We start from the raw sequence: 23,960 nt of genomic DNA on the forward strand, positions 1-23,960 counted from the left end.
TGCTGAGCTGGCACGGCATTTATGGAGACAGCCTGTCATTTCAACATTAAATTAGCGGAAGTGGAAACTTCCGTTATAACTAATTGAGAACTGCTATTTGTCCCGAGTAACGACTGTAAACGATCCACTCAGTCCCTGACAAGTGTACAGTTTAAACAGTATTTATCACTTTTTTGGGGAACAGTCGTGAGTCGTAACTCGCGCTGAAAAGTGTTTCCGTAACTAATTACTTGCCTATTTCCGTTTTTGCAATAGTTCTGATTGCCTTTTCTTAAAAAAAGAAAAAAAAAAAAAAAAAAAAAAAAAGAAATTGGTGAACCATTTGGCAAGTAATATTAAATTTCCCAACTTGACTCGTGATAGAGAGAGGCTTATTTTGCATCATGCAATGCCGTGACTCGTGAGACTGGAATTCGGCTAAGTCCTTAATCCGAAAAATGCGGCGTCGGCCAATATTTTTAAAAGATTTGAAGCGGATAGGCTTCAACACAGATATTCTTCATTCGATCTAAGCATCTATGTCCCGATATTTTTTTTTATTCCTTCATTCAAATCAAAAGTTTCGAAAGTGTTGGAGAAAACGTGAGCCAGACCTACTGAAGTAGTGATCTGGATTGAGGGAGATAACAAGAAACTTCTGGACAATCTTCACGCCAGAGAGAGTTTCCCTATTTGGTCTCTTATCCTCTTGTACAAGTCCATTTTCCCCCCTATGTTTGTGATGTAAAGGACATATAACTTTCTTGGTGTTCTGAAGTAGAAAACAAGGCTCCTCGTGCTCTTTGCATATGGGCTTTAGCGTCGGGAATTAATGGTTTCTATAAGATCGGAGATATTCTGCCCCTCGAGAGGGAGACTTTTCTCCTCGAAAAAAGTTGCTGAATGAACTTTTATTTCTTAAAAAAATGAGTAATGCTATTCAACACGACTAACGATGTTGAACGATCCACTCACAACGCGACACGTGGATGTTCAGTGCCACGTGTCGCGTTGTGAGTGGATCGTGAGACGTGTTGAAAAGCATTTCCGTAAAAAAAATATATATTGGACATGATAGGCATTTTTGCCTGGTATGGTGGTTTAAAATGACTAACCAAGTACAGGTAGAATTTAGAAATGAGGTACTTGATTTCTGTGTTAAAAGGGCATTTTTATTTATATTAAAAAAAGCATATATTTTTAGAATTATTTCACTTTTGCCCATATTTTTAAAATAGTGTGCAAGCATATGCTACAATCAAAATATTAAGGACCGCTTGTCTCAAAATTACATTTTGTGCTTTGGACTGGTTTATCACTGCTTAGCTTTCCTTTGTGTTTGTTCTGTGAATATTTTGTCCGCTAAGTTTATTCCAAAAGAGAAGAGGGAAAAAAAAAAAGGCCCTGAAACAACAAACTTCGAACAAACAAAAAATCTACCTAGCTAATTTCTTAACCCCAAAGAATCAACAAGTGAGTGTTGATGTGTTTAGACACTTCTACAGGAAAATAGGAACACCGTTTTCACCGCATTGCCAATTTCAATGGAGAAAACCAGACAGGAACGCTTCTTTCTGCTAAATTCCACGTGAGATGCCAATAATATTTCTAGTTTGGATACTGAACTAAATGCCTTTAACACGAAAACTAAACACTTAAATCTAAATTAAACATCGACGATCACTTGGATCTACTTGGAGAGAAGACAGTTTACGTAGTACCGTACAAGAAAAAACAACAAATTTAGACAATCAGGTCAGAATCAGTTTGGTGAGAACTGTACTATCTTCAATATGATCACCATCAAGAAAACAGAAACCATTCTTCTTTCATCTTAAAGCTATAGTATCAATATCAAAGATGGCTGAAAAAAAACACCCACACAGTATCATAAGCCTTCAATCTAGCTTACAAACCCACATCAATGTACTACAAGAAACAAAGGATAGTCTATCTAAGAGATGATAGTAACAGAGGACAAACTTTCATAACCAAGTTCTTGATTAGTTATTAATCAGTCTTCAACAAACTTATGAAATGACTAACTCTCCTCACAGTCTGAAATGTCTTAACTCTAGTAAAACAACAGAATCATAACATTTATATATAAAAGTATAGAGGTAAGATATTAAAATCGAATAGACCTGTATCTAAAAAATGAGATTATGCCATCCCAAGTGCTATCGAGTTTGTATTTTGCTTAGCTCTAGATGAAGCTTTCTTTTCCCCTCTTTTTATATATTTTTTCAGTTTCTCTTAAGAAAAAATGATTGTGAAACAACAAGCACAAGAAAAACATATCTCACATTAATCAAATTTAAACGCATAAACCAGTCACCGTAGTAACCAACAGCAAATAAAACTCCAAAAAAATCTCAGCTGTTATTATTAACAAATGAAAATCCGATCTTGTATTCGGGTGGTGAAGTAAGTTGATTAAGAAGTTTTCATCACTACTCACTCATATATCTACTGCTGATTTCAATTTGTTTATCATCTCAAAAAAATCCCTATTTCGTATGAAATCCAATGACATCATAAAATTTCCCAAAACAACGGAACAAAGGAATAGAGAAAGAAACCCTAATAATCGTCGTCCTTCTTCTTGGGCTTGCGATACTTCTCTTCCATATGCTTGGCCATGAAAACCGCTGTGTCGGTCAGCTTTTTGATGTTTGGAACGCTGTAGTTTTGGGCGATGTAGATTCCACAGACCGTCCCCGATATGAACGAGAAGCAACTCCGAATTATTCCCATCCGATCGAATCTCCGGTGATCGTAGGCGACAAGTTACAACAGAAAATTAGGGGTTTCGAATTGGAGGTTTTTTTTTTTTTTTTTTTTAGTTCAAAAGTTTTGATGTTTTTTTTTCTATTATATTTGTGAAAGAAGAGTTTAGAATCATCCACGGAAGAAAATTGAGACTTTTTGTAAAGAATGCCAACTCTCAATTCAAGTCCTTATGTAAATTATACTTTTTTTTTCAACTTCAACATAAACGTTTTTTTAAGTATTATTATTATATAGAATAGCCATTAAACTAATTTCTTAATTAAATAGTTAACTTTTTTTTAGCAAATAGTTAACAGAACATTGTAAAAAAATAGATTGAAATTATTGAATACGTCAATGAAATTATTGACCCTTATGAGTGTTAAATTTTGTTATTGAAAGGGTAAAAAAAAAAATTATTCATTTTAGACAAAATTTTAGCTATTTACAAATTCATTCATTTCAATTGACTATTCAGTAAAAATACTCTCATTATTTATAAAATGTCGATAATCTAAACAACGATTAAAAATATCACATAAACTTGTTTTCTTCATCTCTATATCGTTTTCTTTTTCTTCTTCGCTTAACCGTAAGGAGGAATCTTTTTTCTTCTTCTACCAAATGTTGAACGTGGGGTAATGATGCATACTCTCCAACTAGCCTTCGGTCTCACGGGAGAGGTGTGAGTCAGAGTTGGCTAGTTCCTTGAAGGTCAACTAGCCTTCGGTGGTGGAGGCAGATGATCCAGCCTCGTGATAATATAAACCGGAGACTAGGTGAAAGGTGGTTCAAATCAGCGTGTATGTATGCGCATGCGCAAACCACCTTGTACGCTTGGACATGCATTGGTATTATGGCAGATGAAGGAGCTATAACATGTATCGAGTTTTAGTGAAGGTGTATGTCTCCTTCGAATTTTTATGATTATTGTTCTACTAAGTCGGATTACCGATTGTTATTTTTGTTGTTTAGTTTTGTGATATCACTTAAATCGACTCTCTGGTGATCTTAGACGAAAATTAGGCGTTTTGAATTGAAATTTTTATTTTGTTTAATTATGTCGTGGAAGAAGAGTTTAGGATTTTCAATGAAAGAAAAAATGAGAATTTTTCCAAGAGAAGCAAACTCCCTCCTTATAATATGTTTTTTTTATTATATACTTTTTCAAGACACACATGGGTGATGATATTATTGCTATGTTGTCACTATATGAAACCTCATTTCATTTAGTAGAAGGTGAGAGTATTTTAGAAGAGTCAATGGAGTTTGTTAAGCCGTTTTTTGGATTTAACATTTGAGGACACGTGGTGTCTGGAATAGTCACGTGTCTAGTATTGGATTGGCCCAAAATCACTCTTCGAGATCCCAAATGGCTCAAGGAAGTTTAGGACAAGGCCCAAAGCATCCCGGAGCTTAAGAGGAATCTTTGAGTCGTGATTTGGGGTGAGGACTCGAGTAGAATTTGAGTTTGATGGCGAAATATTCCTCTTATTAAGTTAAGAACATGAGAATCGATTTCTCAAATTCTTGGAAACTTTTATAGAGAGAATATAATTTGACTTGATTAGTCTTGGTTTTTTAGAAAAGGTGTTTGAGAGAGTGAATATTTCTTCTCCCATTCTAGAGAGAATGGAAGTAGATTATTCATCTTTTGTGTTTGATTTTCTCATTTTTGTGTGATATCGTATGAGTTTGGTGGCTTTGTCTTGATTCTCTTTGTTTGGTCTCAAATATGTTTAGGAGAATTAAATAAGTAGAGAATTTGGCATAATTTTGTCTCAGTCGGGCAAGATCACGGGACCGAGGATCCGTCTTCAGATCATTCGCTTTTCAAGATCGTCTTGTCCCATGAGGTCATCAGTATGGTCTCGTAGATTTTCCAAATGTCACTGGCAAATCCATCGGGGAGTTATTTATGCCTTGTGAGCCTCTTCGTCTTGATGAGTCCGTCGGGGACTCGGTCTCGTGGCTCGTTGCCTCGCAGAGTGGTCCATCGGGGATGCTATCTCATAGCTCGTCGCCTCGCCAAGTGGTCCGTCGGGGTGGTTTGTCGCCTCGCCGAGTGGTCTGTCGGGGACGGTATCTCTTGGAGCTTCGCCGAGTGATTTATCGGGGACGCTATCTCGTGGCCCTTTGCCTCGCCGAGTGGTCCGTCGGGGACACTATCTCGTGGCTTTTCGTCGAGTGGTCCGTTGGGGACGGTATCTCGTGACTCTTCGCCACGCTATCTCATGGCCGTTTGCCTCGCCAGGTGGTCCGTCGGAGACACTATCTCATGGCTCTTCACCGAGTGGTCCGTTGGGGACGGTATCTCGTGACTCTTAGCCTCGCCGAGTGGTGCATCGGGGACGCTATCTCGTACCTCGTCGCCTCGCCGAGTGGTCTATCGGGGACGCTATCTCATGCCTCGTCGCCTTCGAACTCTCGGTTTTGTGGTTTGAGGAGGCTCGTTGGCTTTGAACTCGCAATGGCTCGGCGGTCTCAAGCTTCGAAGAGGCTTGTGGTGCTCGTCGACACGAGTCTTCGCCCAGCCACGTCTAATCGATGCTCGCCGTTACGGGTCTTCGCTCGGCTCTCCAGACCGGTCTTCGCGGTGGCCTCCGACCATGTCTTCGTAGTGCTCGCCGGCACGGATCTTCGCTCGGCTTTCTGGATCGGTCTTCGCGGTGGTCTCCGACCACGTCTTCGCGGTGCTCGCCGGCACGGATCTTCACTTGACTTTTCGGACCAGTCTTCGCGGTGCTCTATGACCACATCTTTGCGGTGCTCGCCGTTACGGGTCTTCGCTCGGCTCTCCGGACCGGTCTTCGCAGTGGTCTCCGACCACGTCTTTGCGGTGCTCGCTGGCATGGGTCTTCGCTCGGCTCTCCGGACCGGTCTTCACGGTGGTCTCCGACCACGTCTTCACGGTGCTCGCCGACCACGTCTTTGCGGTGGTCTCCGACCGTGTCTTTGCGGTGATCTCTTACCACGTCTTCACGGTGCTCGCCGACCATGTCTTCGCGGTGCTCGCCGGCACGGGTCTTCGCTCGGCTCTCCGGACCGGTCTTTGCAGTGGTCTCCGACCACGTCTTTGCGGTGCTCGCTGGCATGGGTCTTCGCTCGGCTCTCTGGACCGATCTTCGCGGTGGTCTCCGACCACCTCTTCACGGTGCTCGCCGACCACGTCTTTGCGGTGGTCTACGACCGTGTCGTTGCGGTGATATCTTACCACGTCTTCACGATGCTCGCCGACCATGTCTTCGCGGTGCTCGCCGGCACGGGTCTTCGCTCGGCTCTCCGGACCGGTCTTCGCGCGTGGTGGTCTCCGACCACGTCTTCGCGGTGCTCGCCGGCACGGGTCTTCGCTCGGCTTTCCGGACCGGTCTTCGCACGCGGTGGTCTCCGACCACGTCTTTGCGGGGGTTCGTCGGGACGGAGCTTCGCGGGGCTCGCTGGACCGGAGGTAGGTGGCACTTAGTCTCCGGCGTCGGAGTCGCCGACACGAGGGTCACCGGAACGTGGTCAGATTCTTGGTGCGGGGATTCTCCATGGCGCGGTGGCTCGCGTAGTCGACGACGGCTCGCCGTGGCTTTGTTCACGAGCTAGAGTGGAAGAAGGTTTTATTCTTCTTTTCTTTTTTCTTTGCATTTACGTGGGAGTGGATTTTGAGAGAGAGAGCCAAAGACTTTCCTCTCTTTTCTTCTCTCTGCCCCTTTTGAAAGAATGGGCTTGAGTTTGTGTAGATGCAGAAGAGATTTGTTCTCTTTCTTTTTTGGTCTGTTGTTTTTTGGACGTGGGCATCGTTTTTAGAGGATAAGATATAAGTTTTTTTTTTTTTTTTTTTTTTTTTTTTTTTTTTTTTTTTTATCTTTGTGTTGCTGGTCAAGCAAGTGGGAGAAATAGGTGATCTTGAAGATCTTTTTTTGGTTTTTCTTGTCAGAGTTCTAGAGAGGAGAGAGTGAGGACCTTTCTTTCTTTCTTCATTTATTTTCTTTTGCCGTGTAGGAGTAGCTGTGTCAGAGATATTTTTTTCTTCTCTGTTGCTTGGGTGAGTTGAGTGTATAGTAAGAGAAATGCATCTCTTTTTCCTTGTTTTTTTGTCTGCGGAAGATAGTGTGGTACAAGGATTAAAATCTCGCATCTCGCGGTCGTACCGCACTTTTAATTTTGGGGGTATCTCGTCTCGTACCGTGGTATTCCGTGGTATTTGATGAACGTTCGGGGTATCTCGTACCGTGTGGTAAGCTACATTCCGCGGGATATACCGTTTAAAAAAGAGTATTCCGCGGGGTATTTAAACAATTTTTAATTAAATTTTATTTAAATTTAGGATACACACAAAAATAAAATTTTCAACATTTCACACATAGAATTCTAATAGAGTACAAATAAATACACATTTAGATCAAATTAATTACAAATGACATCTAAATCAACAAAATAAACTAAAAACATTAAAATAACACCCGAACACTTATCCCGCGGAAAACGGCGAGATTTGAGCAAAAATGAACATATGACAGACGAAAAATGAAGATATCTCGCGAGATTGAGAGAGATGCGAGAAATGGCCGCGGAAAACGGCGAGATTTGAGCAAAAATGAACATATGACAGACGAAAAATGAAGATATCTCGCGAGATTGAGAGAGATGCGAGAAATGGCGCGAGATTTCGCGAGAAATGCAACAACTCGCGAGATAAACTCATACCCTTCTCGCAACTTTCATTTTTGCGAGATCTCGCGCGAGATACCCCCATCTCGCGCGAGATTTTAAACCTTGGTGTGGTAGTAGAGTAGGAGAAATATATTTACTTTTCTTTTCCTTTTTGTGAGTGATCTTTTTGTAAAATAAATGGGAAAATGTAGATAGCTAAGGATTTTGTTTTGTTTTTCCTTTGGTCTATAAGGTCTAGCTGTTTGTTTTTTTTTTTTGGCAGGTGAGAAATAGCACCTAACAGAGTTCAATGCCAAACATTCAGAGGAACACCCCATCAAGCACATAAGAAATGGAGATGTCAATTATGTATATGAATTGATGAGGCATGCCTTGGAGTTTCCATTGCATTGGAGAGTTCTAAGGTTTGGAGGCGAGATGGTTCGTCAATGTTTATGAAAAAAACACAAAACTTCATTCCTCTATTTCTTGAGCTTGCTAAATTGGATTTCAGTGTTGTGCAATCAAGCCACCAAGAAGATCGCAAGCAAATGTCCACGTGAGGCCTCTTTATTTTCTTCTCAAAATAATAAACAAATTATATATAACAATTCAAATTAAACCCTAAACAATTTGCCGTTAGGATATAATTGATAAATAAATTTAATTAGCTAGGTTTACTAATGTATCAAACTTTAATAATAAATCACTAATGTTCAAATTACAAGAATAGATAGATCTCATCCTGGGCAATGGAAGGTAATGGAAATTCCATTTCCAATAAGCCACCTTCCATTGCTTATTGGAAATGGTATTTCCATTACCCATATTGATGCCTTCCATTGCTTAACGGAAATGGAATTTCCGTTAACCTTAATGGAAATCCATATTTCCATTAACTTCCAATAAGTATATAATATTAAGTTTTCCAAAAAATTTAAGTATATAATATTAAGTAAAATAAAAACTTAAGTATATACTAATTATTTTTAAACTTAGTTGTAGAAACAAAATTATAATACTTAAGTATATAATATTAAGTAAACAAAAAACTTAACTATATAATATTAAGTAAAATAAAAACTTAAGTATATACTAATTATTTTTAAACTTAACTAAATAAATAAATATAATACTTAAGTATATAATATTAAGTAAACAAAAAACGTAACTATATAATATTAAGTAAAATAAAAACTTAAGTATATACTAATTATTTTTAAACTTAACTAAATAAATAAATATAATACTTAAGTATATAATATTAAGTAAACAAAAAACTTAACTATATAATATTAAGTAAAATAAAAACTTAAGTATATACTAATTATTTTTAAACTTAACTAAATAAATAAATTTAGAATATAAACTTATAAACTTTGTATGTGGAGAATATGAGAGAATTTGAGAGATTTTGAGAGTTTGAGAGATTGAGTTGTGATTAAAATTGTAGAATTCGGATGTATTTATAGGAGAAATAAAAAGAGGGTTAAAATTTAAAGAATTATGTAAAATCGGAGGGCCAACGGTCAATTAACGGACAAATTTTTTCAGCCGTCCAGATCTTAATCTTTGTTCATCTAACGGCTGAGATTGAAAAAAAAAATAAAAAAACGTTATACAGTACAACACACACACACACGCAGATAGCAATTAATACTGAGTCATTTTGTGTCCAACGGCAATATCGCGTGCCATCTCTTCCGACACCCCCCTGCCATTTCCGCCACGTGTCCGGAAGGAAATTTCCGCCTGCCATGCTGACGGTACACGGAAGTACCGTGAGTCTCCCACACCACACGGAATCCCGTCCTTCCGTGTGGTCCCGTACCGACAAGCCTGTATGAGATAGATCTTGCATTTTTACCTAAATATCCATTGAGCACCATTACTTCATTTTTTTTTTACAATTAATTGAATAATAAAGCCACCAAAATTTAGAGATTTGTTATATATCCCAAAATTTTGTAAATTTTAAATAAATATCTATTATGTTGATGTGATATTATTTGAACGGTATTCCATTTATCCTCTTAAAGTTATTAATGCCTTTTAAGTTTCGTTGATAAAAAAATTACTAAAAAAAAATTCACGACAATAATTGACGATGGCGTCAATTCTCACTGCATTGCATTCGACATAGATCATGCATATAATTTTCACGACAAAAATTGATGCCGTCTGTTGGATGGGTGACAAAAAGTAGCGCCACTCATCTCTTGGTGTTCAATCAATCTTTCACTGCATGATGCGTCACCCAAAGCGCATCATCACTCTTCCAATGCAATCAAAATATTGGCAATAATATTCATACATGGGTCCATCTTTATCACACACAATATCAATATTGGGGATGAAAAACGTGGACAGTCAATTAAGGGCTAATCATCCTCAACTCTTTTTTTTTTTTTTTAAATCGACCCCCCGCCCAACTCACAACTACGAAGTGGAGGGAGAAAGGGGCGAGGGAGACAGATGCATAACATTCCTCAAATCAATTTCAAAAGAACTCCGAACAAGGGTCGGAGCTTCCCCAATATTACAAAAACCCGAGACCTTGTCTCGAGCAGCCCACACACACAGTTCATGAGCCACTCGATTGGCATCCCTGCTAACCCAAACAAAATTAACTGATAAAAAAGACATAGCCTCCTTCAAAATGTTCTGATACATCGGACATAAGAACCAAAAGGGACAAATTTTGGACCGACGGAGACTATCCATAATCAATTGGTTATCTCATTCTATCAAAACCCGATCACATCCTCTAAACTTCGCGACCAGAAGAGCCATAAGCACCCCTTTAAGCTCCACCTCATGCGCCGATGTCGCCTCCACTGAACTCCGCCACATCCAGACTACCGCTCCGTCATTGTCTCTTGCCACCAATCCCACGGAGGCTCTCCCCAACCTGTAAGACCCATCAGTATTAATCTTAACAATTCCCGAACCAGGCTTAGTCCACACACAAGGCCTTGGAGTTTCCGGAGAAGAGTCGCCGTGTAAAGGATAACTTTTGAATCTCGCCATTTGTAAATTTACGTTTAATAAATGAACTTCTGTGTGTTACAAGTAAGTTCTTGAATGAATTGTGGACGTATAAGTTTATCGAGTTAATTTAAATTATTTTAAAGTAATTCTCGGAATAAATAAAGGATTTATCGAGTTTGTCTCGAATAATAATTATTTTCCCAGGAAATATTCCGGAATTTAATTTAAGAAAATAAATTCTCAAGGACGAGAATTATTTCCGAGAAACCTTAAATATATTTAAATTAATCGAGAACAAACGAGAAAATTCTCAATTTAATTATTTAATTAAATCCGTGACCAAATTGAAGAACTCGAAATTAGGTTTCATTGATTTGGGGCTTTTCTTAATCCGTGAGTTTTACGAGGAATTGATTGAAGATCGTTGTTCTTTGAGCTTGTGTTTTGATGATTAAGGCTTGAATTTATCAATTGATTTCGGATTTGGTTTGGTTCAGGACTTGAGTTGACCGTGTTTTATGCTTGGCCGTGTATGATTGTTATGGCTGTGTGACTTGTTGTGGCTGTGTGTGTGTGTTTTTGGCCGTGAACATTCTTTTGTTTGGTTTGATTTGAGAACTTGATTTGGAAAAATGGATTTGAGATTTGATATGTTTGCTCGGTTTGATTTGGTGATTGGTTTGGAATTGAATTTTATTGAGAATTTATGACAAGTTTGGGTTTTATGACAAGTGATGTTATTAGTGGTTTGATTTCGGATTCTAAGTCGAGTCGGGAGTTTGGATTTGTAAATTGACTCGATATTCGTTTTTATTTCACAGCTCAGTTACAGATCAGAGAGAATCGAGCGAGAGCCGGCGGAATTGAACACGTTGAAGCCGGAAAAGTAGTGAATTCAGAACAGATTTTTAAAGCTCGATCTCACTCGTGAGTCGTTTATCGCTTTATAGCGTTAGACTCGAGTCTTAATTTTGGATTTGAGATTTGTACTCAATGATTATTAATTATTTATTAAGAGATGTTCGAGAATTTAATTTTTGGTTAATTCATTTAGAATTCTCGGTTTGTACTATTTTCGGATTATTCATTTAATTTATTTAAGACTCGTTAAATAATGATTTGGATTTTATTTCGTACTCATTCTCTGGTACGAATTCGTACGAGTCTTGAATAAGTTTACATTCTGAAAAGTCGGGAAATAAGTGAATTAAATTCTCGAACCCCTGAACCGATTCGCAGTGAATCCCGATAACGAACCTTAAGCTTGTCATTACCTTTCGGATCATTGACTAATGAGTTTTCAACTTTGGGTTTTAGTTTCTCGACGCCTCAGAACGTGATAACGCTCCAGGATGTGTAGAGTCTCGGGTAGCGTGAAAAGCAAGGAAACTCCGGAAGTCAACCAATTTTCAGACGATCTTTTCCGGGTAAGTGAGGAGACCTAAGTCAACTACTTACCAAGGGAATAACCCTGTTTGTTTGTGCATTTGTTTGCTAGTAAACAAGAGTAGGTGAAAGCCCTAAAATGAATAAACTTAAAAGTTAAGGCTTCGGCCACTCTTGCTTGAAAACTTAGTTCGGGTACGCCCGTTAGGTTTAAATGCTAACTTGAACCGGCCACGTTGCGGCTTTGTTGTAATTAGATCCCTCTGCTAACCATAGAGTTTGGCTAGATCTGAGGTGACAGGAGAGCATGTTAGACTCTCGGATTCGAGCCGAGGGTAGAAGTACCGGGAGTCACGTCCTGAGTCTTCAATCTAAAACACTTAACGAGCATGAAAGGGAAACCATAATTCTTTCGGGATTTATCCCGAGACGCTCTCCTGTTTGTAATTAGTTGTGTACTCTATAAGCTAGAGTATCCAAATAATAAATAATGTTGTCGGTGGTACCCACGAGTTCCGACTCGTGTTGAGGACTAAGACGGTCCTGATGGCGCTGAGTACTCCACGGGAGTTGCTGAGAGCACCCCGTTCTGGCAATGGGAAAGGTCGCCCCGGCGAGCCCATTTGTTGTGTCATGACGGCACGTAGCGCCGGCGCCCAAACGAAGATGGTACCACTAGTGGATCCCAGACAGTTTTAAAACACTAAAGCCACTGATGACTACTGCTCGAAGTCTAAGGTTGGCTTCTTGTCATTCCAAGGGTTGTAGCAGGGGATGTTGTATAACCTTGTGGAATGGCAAGTGGTAGCGTAGAGCGAGGCCCCGCGTTAGGCATGCTCTTGATCATATGCATCCGCATTCTGTATTCTTATGTATTTGTTTGCACGTCACATGGCATTAGTCGTTTTACTTTATAGATAGACTCCCACTTATTGAGTCAATTGACTCATAGTTTTATGACCCTTGGTAATGTAGATAAGGGAAAAGCTCGTAAGCGGGAAACGAGATTGAAGACCGAGACCGAGCGCGTATTGCCTTGACCTATGGGCTATGGGGTTTCTTAATCGGGGGTTAGTATCTTTTGATAAAACGTTCCGGAACATATTTGTATAGGAGTCGCTATAAGACTCTAAGTTATAAAAGCGAAAAATTTCCCCGAATTTTCGCAAACTATTTTATTATATAATCTTATGAGATATTATGTTTAATTTATGTGTTTATATTATGAGTTATGTACAGATTTGAGTTGATCGGTCGCGGTTCGTGGGCGAGCTGTCGCTCGCGGGTCGTGATACGCCGTCTCCTGGCCAGACCGAAAACTCTAGGTGATCACGAACACCGCCTCTGACTCTGATCAGGGAGCGCTCAAGCTCCAAAGGCCTATCGTCGAACACTTTGCTGTTTCGATTCCTCCAGAGCTCCTCCATAATAAGCCACGCCCTCACCACCAGTTCGTCTGAGCGGCCACTCCTAAAATTCGCCGCCTCGTTAGCATCTAGAATCGCCTCTACCAGCCTTTCTCCCGACGTATCTTCCGGCCAATTCCAGCGAAAACCCAGACCTTCTAGAAACCAAAACCGCTCAGCCCAGTCGCAAGTGAAAAACATATGCGCCACCGTTTCTTTCTCTTTCCCACAGCTTCTACACGACTCATCCTCCGATAATCCCCGGCGAACCAATAACGGGGCCAGGTTAAAACACTCCTTAGCAACTCTCCAAAGAATCATCTTGCCGCGTTCGTGGATTTTGATCTTCCATATCCTCCTCCAGATACTCGGCGTATCTTCAGTCCCCTCTCCTCGGATCTGGCGTAAAGCCGACTTGACCGAGAAACGCCCCGAGTCTGCAGCCGTCCAGACCAGCTTATCCGGACATGGGTCTTCTAAAATCTTCAGCGCCAAAATTCTTTCCAGCCACTCCAATCCACAGGTCTCAGAAATCACCCTGCTATCCCAAGCGCGAGACCCCTCCTGAAACAAAGAGCTCACAGGAATGTCCATGGATGCCCCGCTGATGTTGAGAAAAGTCTTCCCCTCTAAGACCCATTTATCTCCACTTATACTTACATTACCTCCATCCCCAATTAGGTAGCCCGAGTTCTCTTTGATCAATCCTCTCAAATCCTCAACTCTAATACCTTTAACATTCCACCGTAACATTTAATTAAGAGTGATGCTATTTGGCACAACTCACGAGTGGGAACGATCCACTCATGAGTTGACACGTGGCCACCAAGGTGGTCACGTGTCAACTCATGAGTGGATCGTTCCCACTCGTGAGTTGTGCCAAAAATCATTTCCCTTTAATTAATCCTTCAATTTAGTAATTATCACATTAAAGGTATTAGAGTTGAGGGGCAATTTTGTAATTAGTCCTTCAATTAATTGAAAGAAGAAAATGTCATTTAATAAAGCTGCATACATGTGCCAAACACTGATATTGTCTTGACACATTATTATGGGACTCCTCCTATGCAGTCTATGCTATATGTAATTTTAATTATTGTTTTCGACATTGCTGTTCTTTTTACGATTTTACTATATATATATATATATATATATATATATATATATATATATATATATGGCTGATCTTAGCAACGCCATATCACCATTCAAGCAATACCAATTCTAGAAAAGAAAATACAAAAGTTCGATGGCACCACTACATCTTTATCCCTCAGTTTGTTCTCCATTCAATTTCACTCAAATACAAAATCCAAAACATACATTAGTTGGAAAAATTAAATCCAGTGTAAGGCCAACAATAAAATGTGTAACCAAATCTTCTGATTATAATCACAAGAAAAGTAGTGATGATAATGGCATAAGAAGATCCGCGAACTACATGCAAACCATTTGGAGCTCTGACTCAATCAAATCTCTCAATAGCAAATACAAGGTAATGTTATATTCATGTATGTATTTATTAGATATAACATATTTGAAAAAGGGGTTTATGGGTATTTATATTTGCAGGGAGAGATTTATGCGATGCGAGTAAATGAATTAAAGGAAGAGGTGAGAGTGATGCTTGATGAGGTCCAAAGTCCTTTGGCTCATCTTGAGCAAGTTAATATGTTGCAGAGGCTTGGAGTATCTCATCACTTTGATAATGAAATAAAGCTTATATTAAAACGCATACACATGAAATTTTCGACCGACGATTCATGGAAGAAGGACAACCTATATTCGGCGGCTCTAAAATTCAGACTTTTGCGACAACATGGATATAACGTACATCAAGGTACTTGCAACTATATATTATATCCTAAATGAAAACTCCAAGATAAAAAAAAAATATTTTGAAGCATATTTAAACGAAAATGATGAATAGTATTATTTAATTAAAAATTTCGTCAGTATAAAGTATTATAAATCTGAAAATTTTAATGTGATAACACAATAATTAAAAAAGTCAAATCAATTTTGAATACCAATCTATTTTAATAATATATGTGGTGTCAATATAATTAAGTGATGAATATAAGTGTTTTATTTAGTCTAAATGTAGTGTGGAGAATATGTGTAATCACTACAACAAATACCACATTTATCGACGATTTTTTTCGTCGCTAAAAACCCCGTAATCGTCGCTAAATCTCTTTAGCGACGATAATAATCGTCGCTAAATATGCATGCCTAAATATATTTAGCGACGATTTTATCGTCACTAAATATTTACCGACGATATTAGCGACGATAATGTCATCCCTAAATGTCGTGACGAGAAGTTTTTTTCCATTTTGAAACAGGGAATTAGCAACGAAAAAGTCGTCGCTAATTCACGCGCGAAAAAGTCGACGATATAAACATAAAACTTACGTTCTTCATGCGGTGGGTCAAAAACCCAATCGTCCCCTGTCGAGTCTTCGTCTTCTTCTTCGCGCGATTCGCCTTATTCTTCGCTTGAATGGCCTGTAATATAAGTAACCGTACACGTAAAGAACAAATCGTTTAATAAAAGGGTAAACACATATTTAACATAAATGATTTGATTACCTTAAATTCATCGCTCGTATATCGTTGTATCAGCATCTCCCATTCGGTGTCGAGCTTAACGGTCCTCGGTTTCAGCGACCGCGCCACCTGTACGCTGCTTTTGCAGTTGATGTCGAACCATGACCGCAAGGTATGCCTCCAATCGCGAAGACGAGTCTTCGCGTCTCGAATGATTGCCGCATCGACAATCGCCTTCTTCTTCCCGGTTGCATCACCATCGACTCGAATGTCGTACTTGTCTCGAATTGCTGCTCGGATCTCGGCCTCCTTCGCCGGCCCCACGTTCGCATTCGTCCACCTTGGGACCGTAGGCGAGATCTTGTCTCGGACGACCAACCCGAGCGTGTTCGCGAACGTCGCGAGATCCTGATCCATCTCGCGCTCTGGCTGCAAGAACGACTGAAACTCCTCGTTATAAACGACGACTTCCTTCACCCCGGGGCGCCGTGCACGCTCAGATCGAATCCCGACCGTCGGCCCACGCACGGCCGGTTCAATATGCTCGTCTTCTTCTTCGACGCCATCACGTACGGGCGCCGACTGGCAATAATTCGGGAGACGGGCTAAGAAGTCATCCCCGTCTCCACTGCCTCCAGCTCATGTAGCCGCAGCCATCTGAAATTCAAAACAAAATACGATCCTACCGAAATTTCGGCAGAACCTCCCCTATAAACTTAACAACCCGGCATCAGCCTTTAACTTTAAAACCTTCATAGAAACATCCTAAAACTAACAATAAATCCAACCTCAGTGGTTCGATCATTTTTAAATCTATAAACAACTAATTAATTTCACATTTTTAGTCATTTCTAACAAAAATTAAATCCAATTTCAATTTCAATCCATAACCAATTAATTAATTTCACATAAACTACCTAATTTTCGTTAAACTAATTCATTCATTTAAGTTTGTTACCTTTAGAGAATCGGTTAGTAATTACCTTTAAACTAATTCGTTAAACTACCTTTAATTCATTAATTCATACATAAACTACACAAACTTAAACAATTTTAAATTTTCTAATCGTAATTAACAAAATTACATTTCCTAATTTATTAATCTCTAATCTACTATACTTATATACATAATTAATCTCTAATCCTAATTTACAATTTTAAATTATCAAACATCCTAAATTATATCGTAATTAAATCCTAAATACTAAATTATATAATAAATTATATCCTAAATACTTATATCCTAAATAATTATATATAATTATAACTAATTATATATATAACTAATTATGTAAATACTTATATCTATATACTAAATTATGTAATTATATAAAATATAACTTATATATATATAAATATTTATAACACCCAAATAAGCATAATATCACAATTTTTAAAACCTAATCTGTTAATTAACAATTTATAACTAATTAATTCATTACCATTTATAACTAATATATAAATAAAGTTATATATATATATATATATATATTTATAACTAATTCATACAATTTCATTTTTTATAACTAATTTAATTTAAATAATTTAAATTACCTAATATAAATAACTATATGCTAATTAATAACTAACTATATAATATAAATAACTATATATAACAATTTTTATATATAAAGTTATAAAAAAAAAAAAAAAAAAAAAAAAAAAAAAACTTACCGTACGTGGACGCGCGACGACGGTGGACGAGGACGAGGAAGACGAGGACGGTGGACGAGGACGAGGACGACGAGGACGAGGACGGCGTTGGTGGTGGAGGGGCGACGGCGTCGGCGGCGGAGCGGCGGCGGAGCTGCAGACAGGAGAGAGATAGTGAGGAGAGAGAGATAAGTGAGGAGAGAGAGACTTACCGGGGAGGCATACGGCGTCGACTGCGTCGGGGCGGCACACGGCGGAGGAAGCGCACGGCGGAGGAGGAGAAACCAGAGAGAGATTTTAGAGATTTTAGGGTTTGGGAGGGAATGAGGGGTCTGGGTCGCGACCTGGTGTTTAAAGACATTTAGCGACGATTTAATCGTCGCTAAATGTCTTTAAATTTCGTAGCTAAATCAACTTAAATTTTCAGTTCATTAACCAGGCATTTAGCGACGATTTCCTCGTCGCTAATAGATTTTTTTACACATTTAGCGACGATAAAATCGTCGCTAAATCATTTCATTTAAATTATTTTGGGGGGATTTTTCCCTCTTTGAATTTCGTTAAATTTCGAAATTAATTCCAAACTATTAGCGACGATTTAATCGTCGCTAATTGTTTCCCCGCGAACTTAGCGACGAATATACACATTTAGCGACGATAAATTCGTCGCTAATTATCTTTGCCGCCAAACTTTAGAAGTTTTGGCACCAAATAATTAGCGACGGAATTATCGTCGCTAAAAGGTTGATTAGCGACGAAAAATTAGCGACGATTTAGTCGTCGCTAATACTTCCGTCGCTAAATGTCATATTTCTAGTAGTGAATATATGTGACAAAGCGCACATAATATATATAATAATATATATAAGTGATGAATAAATAAACAATATTCATATAATAAAGAAACAATGTTACCTATGTCATGAGGGATGCCGCCATGTGAAAAAGAAATTTAATAATCAATAAGTAATCAATAGTACATGTCGGTCTTGTTGGATCCTCTGTGGTATGATTTTAAGTTTGGCAAAATAATAGTAAAATTGTTCAAGACAAGCTGCAACAAATTGTTCAAGACATGGGTTACTTAAAGTCACATGTCCTCCCGCGCAAATATTTTGTTTTTAGTTAAGTTATTCATGGATAGATATTCTCGGATATTTGATTTCCAAGAATACAGATTCGTGGAAGATACGGTGAAAACCTAATAAAACTCTCAGAAGGTTGAAATTAGGTTTGTGAGATCTTCATCGATAACTAGGAAGATATGGTGAAATTAGGAAGATATTTTAGTCAATTCACGTAACCTTATTCTTAAGTCAGTCTCTCTGCTTTGGAGATCTTCATCGATAACTACTTCAAGATTGCTTGATATTGATGTGCTTTTGTGCAGAGTTTCTGAGTGCATGTTTTGCATTGACGTGTTGTCAATCTTTGGAACAAGATTGCGTAGAATAGATAAGGTTTCTATGATCTAAGGCGAGCTTAGATTGCAATCTGTAGGAGAATCAAAGAAGTTAGGTGTTTGAGAGAAAGTCTGCAAACATAAGTCCTTGTACATTTGATTGAGAATTAGTGGAGTTTTTCACTACCGGACGTATCAATCCCCCTGAGTAGAGCTTGAATACTACTGGTAAATAATACAAGAAACATGACATGTATAGGAACCACTAACGGTACTAAAGAAACAAGAACAACAACTACTAATTAATTCATCGGCTAATATATTTCCGAAAAGTCGAAAACTAAGGGATAAAAGCTTTTTGAAATCTTCTAAGATGTTAATGGGTAAAAGAATCGGAGTGGGTTGAATGTATTTACCGAAATACATTCACCAAATAGTGTTACCAAATATATGTGTCATTTATTGTTTTCTGCTTGTGATTGCTTGTTTGATTGTTTGTTTATTTAATCGTGTATAAATAATCAGTTTTTCAACTAGTTGCCACAACAATTAGTGGAACTGTTGAATTCCATCTTAAAACCAATTGGTGTCAAGTGAAAAGACAAAGACGAATGCACACACACTCAGAATTGTTTTTGACTCTCGGACCCTTAAGCTCATAAACAAACAACGCGTAAAGAAGATACACTAAGGGTCGGAGATCTCTTTTTTTAGTGGTTTGACAAGCTGTATTTATCTTTAAGGTCTCCAAGCAAAGCACGTATAAGATATTAGGTGCGGATCTCTATAAAAATCGATAATTTCCCAAAAGATCGAACCATGTCATTTCTAATGACATTTTGATTGCAGTGGGAAAGCAAGAAAGATGCATCAACAATTTGCGAAATATTTTGAGAGATATGTCGTCTAAATTTGTCATAAGCCATCAATATCGTAATAACAATGTGTTTATTTTCTAAAGAGCATAATAAATCATAATATTTTAAAACATATTATTTATTCGTCCACTGTTCGGAAATGTTTTTATAAAATATCGTAGTTTAGTTATAGTAATTTTATTGTTAAAAACTGAGTTAACACATCGTAATTTTATACAAATTCGATAAATTCAGAGTTTCATATATCAAAATTTGCAAACCATGGAGTATGAAAGCTGGCTAAACTATACAGTTTCAACAATCAATGCAGAGGTTTTCAATGAGTTTAAGGACGAGGAAGGGCATTTCAAGGCACACATGGGTGATGATATTATTGCTATGTTATCACTATATGAAGCTTCATTCCATTTAGTAGAAGGTGAGAGTGTTTTAGAAGAGGCAGTGGAGTTCAGTGCCAAACATTTAGAGGGATATGCCATCAAGCACATAAGAAATGGAGATGGTGATTATGTGTATGAATTGGTGAGGCATGCCTTGGAGCTTCCATTGCATTGGAGAGTTCCAAGGTTGGAGACGAGATGGTTCATCGATGTTTATGAAAAGACACCAAACTTCATTCCTCTCTTTCTTGAGCTTGCTAAATTGGATTTCAACATTGTGCAATCAAGCCACCAAGAAGATCTCAAGCACGTACACATGTAAGTTTTTTTTTGGCACCTTTACTTGGTTCAAAAATTATTTTCATTAGTGGTCTGACAATTTTTAAAGGACGAGTCTCCTACCTATGTGAGAGCACAGCGCGTTGTTGGCTATAAGTCCTCCTATCTAGTTTTGTTAAGCTTTCATTATATATATATATATATATATATATATATATATATATATATATATATATATATATATATATATATAACCCACGCAAGGCTTTGCGTTAGATAACTTAATAATTATAATAAAATTATATGAATATGATTTCTATACTCATGCTCCAAAAAATTATAACTTGGCAGCGTAGATACAGTTTAAATGAAGAAAACAATTCAAGCATATATATAAAAGAAGTAAAATAAATAATAATGTATATGGAGCCCACACAACATATTTTATTTATATGTTATATGTTATAATTATAATAAAAATATATGAATATGATTTCTATACTCATGCTCCAAAAGATTATAACTTGGCAGCGTAGATACAATTTAAATGAAAAAACAATTCAAGCATATATATAAAAGAAGTCAAATAAATAATAATATATGGAGCCCACACAACATATTTTATTTATATGTTATATTATATTTTGTTATCAGATATGTTACTATATGCATATTATAATCCTTTGTGTAGTAATATATATATTTTTTTTAAAAAGTTATAGAGGTCACGTGGCTTATCTAATCACTCAATCAATGAAATGCAATTTGATTGGGTGGTTCTTATGAACAGTAAATCTTCATCAATACTTATACTTCATAGGTATATGTTATCACGGAGTGACGGAGCCAGTATGGGTCCAGCAGGAGCTTAAACCCCCCCCTCAAAAATTTTTTTTTTGTATTTTTTACATATTTTTTAAAAAAATTACATTTTCTTTGAAAATTTATACTTTTGGCCAAATTTTTACAATCTAACCCCCCTCTGAAACTTTTTTTTTCAAATTAACCTCTCTTGATGAACTTTTTTGGCTCCGTCACTGTATGTTATATTATATTTTGTTATCAGATATGTGCATATTATAATCCTTTGTGTAGTAATATATATTTTTTTTTAAAAAAAGTTATAGAGGTCACGTGGCTTATCTAATCACTCAAACAATGAAATGCAATTTGATTGGATGGTTCTTATGAACAGTAAATCTTCATCCATACTTATACTTCATAGGTATATATTATACATATATATAAAATATAATGTCAAACGTTTCTTTTTCTTTTGATTGCTAATCTCAAGTGTAACTTGCACAATGTCTTTATTTGAACAATTGTACCTTTTTTTTTATGTAACTTAATATGACAAGTAAAAACATTAGTCTTTTTCAATCGAGCACGTTGTTTTAATATTCAAATGCTTTGCGTCGTAGTTATAATAGGCTAATATTTTTTTATCATCTCTTTAGGATTAGAGTTAGTAAAAAGTTGGAAGTCTATATACTTATTAAATTTCGTTTAAAATTTGTTTTACTGATGTTTTTTTTTTTATTTAAAAAAAACTTACTGTGATTTGAACTCATCATTTTACTTAAAAAATAGGGGAAATGATGATAAAAATACTCAATGTTTATTAGACAAAACACTATTTATATACTCATTCTTTTATTTCTTGGACAAAAATACTCAAAGTTTCAAATTTAATTACACGTAGATACTTTACCGTTAAAATTTTTGTTTTTGAATATATAAATAGTATTTTGATCTTGAGTACGTATTATTGTCATCATTTCTCCTAAAAAATAAGACAACATAGGTCACTTGTGTCAAGATTTAAAAGTTTATGGATTATTTTATTTATGATAAAGACTAATCTGCCAAAACATGTAAAGTTCAGGGTCACAATTATAAATAATTTATTTTACGGATTATTTGCACAAATTACTTAATTCGAAATATAATTTTTTTCCCTGCATTAAGGTGGTGGGAAAAGAGTGGGCTTGGAGAAGGAGAATTGGATTTTGCTAGAGATAGGTTGGTGGAGAATTTTTTATGGACTGTGGGAGTTGAATATGAGCCACAATTTGGGTATTCTAGAAGAGTAGCAACAGAAGTAAATACATTGATTACAATAATTGATGATATATATGATGTGTACGGTACCTTCAATGAACTTGAGCTCTCTACGAACGTCATTGAGAGGTTAGCTTTTTACCCTAAACCAATGTTATCAATAAATATGAGTATCAGCTTCAATATTTATCATATGATTCTCAGATGGGAGATGAATGCCTTGGATCAGCTACCAAAATACATGAAGACATGGTTCCAAGCTTTGCATAGTTTGATCGACAAGATATCCAAAGAACAAAGTCTTCAGACCATTGACACCCTCAAGAAATCGGTATGTAATAATTTGGATTATTTTTAGCTCAACCAATTTCTCATTAATATTGACAAGCCTAATTGAATCCTTTTCAATATGTTGAAGTGGAAAGATTTGTGTAAATCATTTTTAATGGAAGCAAAGTGGTATAGTAGCAAATACACACCAACTTCGGAAGAGTATATTGAGAACGCTTGGGTTTCAGTATCAGCACCAGTGATACTCGTACATGCATATTTGTTTGTTACACATCCATTTAGAAAGGAGGCTTTGGAGTTTTTGGAAGAATATCATGAAATAATCCGTTATTCAGCAACCATTTTTCGCTTCACAAACGATCTAGGAACTTCATCAGTTGAGCTCTCTAATCCTAGCCTACATGTTTTATTTTTTAGTTTTTTTTATTATTATTATTATTTAGACAAGTTATATACATTCAATTATCTTACATTTTGGAGTTTTAGGATGAGTTGAAGAGAGGCGATAGCCCCACATCAATACAATGCTACATGAGTGAAGTTGGAGTCTCTGAAGAGGAAGCTCGCAAACACATAAAAGAGCTAATTTATAAGACGTGGAAGCTTATTAATAAGTTTAGGCTCGAAGATAAGTCTCCGAATTCGTCACAAAGGTTTATTAACATAGCAATCAATCTTGCAAGAATGGCACAATGTATGTACCAACATGGCGATGGACATGGAATTCCGGACGGCGAAACAAAGGATCGTGTCATCATGTTACTAATCAACCCTATCGAAATTACATTTGACCCATAAACTCGAATTTCAAAATCAGTATTGGCTTTCAAGAGCTTATATATTTGTACTAGTTGTTGCTTGTCAAGATCGTTAAAATTGTAATTCAGCCACAATAACTTTTCCTATTTGTGTTGCTTCATGTTAATTAAGAGCTAAAACTGTACCAAATTGGAAGCCGTCTCCTTAAATGTAAAAAACTCCAAAATAACAGAGAATAAGAGTATGCTAATAGAAATGATATACTTGAATAAAATACTTAAAATGATTATGTATTCTAATATTATACAACATTCTTGATTTTTTTTTATTTCTAATCTTGCTCCATGTATTGTAAGGCAAGAACGACTAAAATATACTCGCAATTAAATAAGGATTGCTAATGTAATTATTATCTTATCTACAAGTTTTCCTTAATACCTATTCTCTCACTCGAGGTTGTATGGACACATAAACTTGTTTTCAAATCTAAAATCGTTACACACCAACTTTCTGGCTTTGTCCGCTG

General features: G+C 37.0%; 2 protein-coding genes and 1 long non-coding RNA gene across 3 annotated transcripts; 2 read left to right on the plus strand and 1 right to left on the minus strand.

The window, feature by feature from the left end:
• Positions 1-2,264: 2,264 nt before the first annotated feature.
• Positions 2,265-2,898, minus strand: LOC149379915 (uncharacterized). The gene has a single exon (XM_089603257.1). It carries the CDS (start codon positions 2,734-2,736, stop codon positions 2,563-2,565), a length of 174 nt encoding a protein of 57 aa, XP_089459383.1. The 5' UTR covers positions 2,737-2,898; the 3' UTR covers positions 2,265-2,562.
• An 8,226-nt stretch (positions 2,899-11,124) lies between these two features.
• On the plus strand, positions 11,125-13,004 carry LOC149379916 (uncharacterized). Its single transcript, XR_016294139.1, has 3 exons — positions 11,125-11,310; positions 11,701-11,810; positions 12,745-13,004. It is a non-coding gene; the product is annotated as an uncharacterized LOC149379916 (long non-coding RNA).
• A 1,369-nt stretch (positions 13,005-14,373) lies between these two features.
• Positions 14,374-23,669, plus strand: LOC149379917 (terpene synthase 10-like). The gene is made up of 7 exons (XM_089602742.1): positions 14,374-14,670; positions 14,748-15,015; positions 19,972-20,359; positions 22,292-22,513; positions 22,589-22,715; positions 22,803-23,051; positions 23,162-23,669. The coding sequence occupies exons 1-7, from the start codon at positions 14,425-14,427 to the stop codon at positions 23,471-23,473; spliced, it is 1,812 nt and encodes a 603-aa protein (XP_089458868.1). The 5' UTR covers positions 14,374-14,424; the 3' UTR covers positions 23,474-23,669.
• Positions 23,670-23,960: the final 291 nt, after the last annotated feature.

This window comes from Urtica dioica, chromosome 12, assembly GCF_054948205.1.
Source record: "Urtica dioica subsp. dioica isolate 48M chromosome 12, U.dioica_male_clone48M_v1_H2, whole genome shotgun sequence".
Taxonomy (NCBI): domain Eukaryota; kingdom Viridiplantae; phylum Streptophyta; class Magnoliopsida; order Rosales; family Urticaceae; genus Urtica; species Urtica dioica.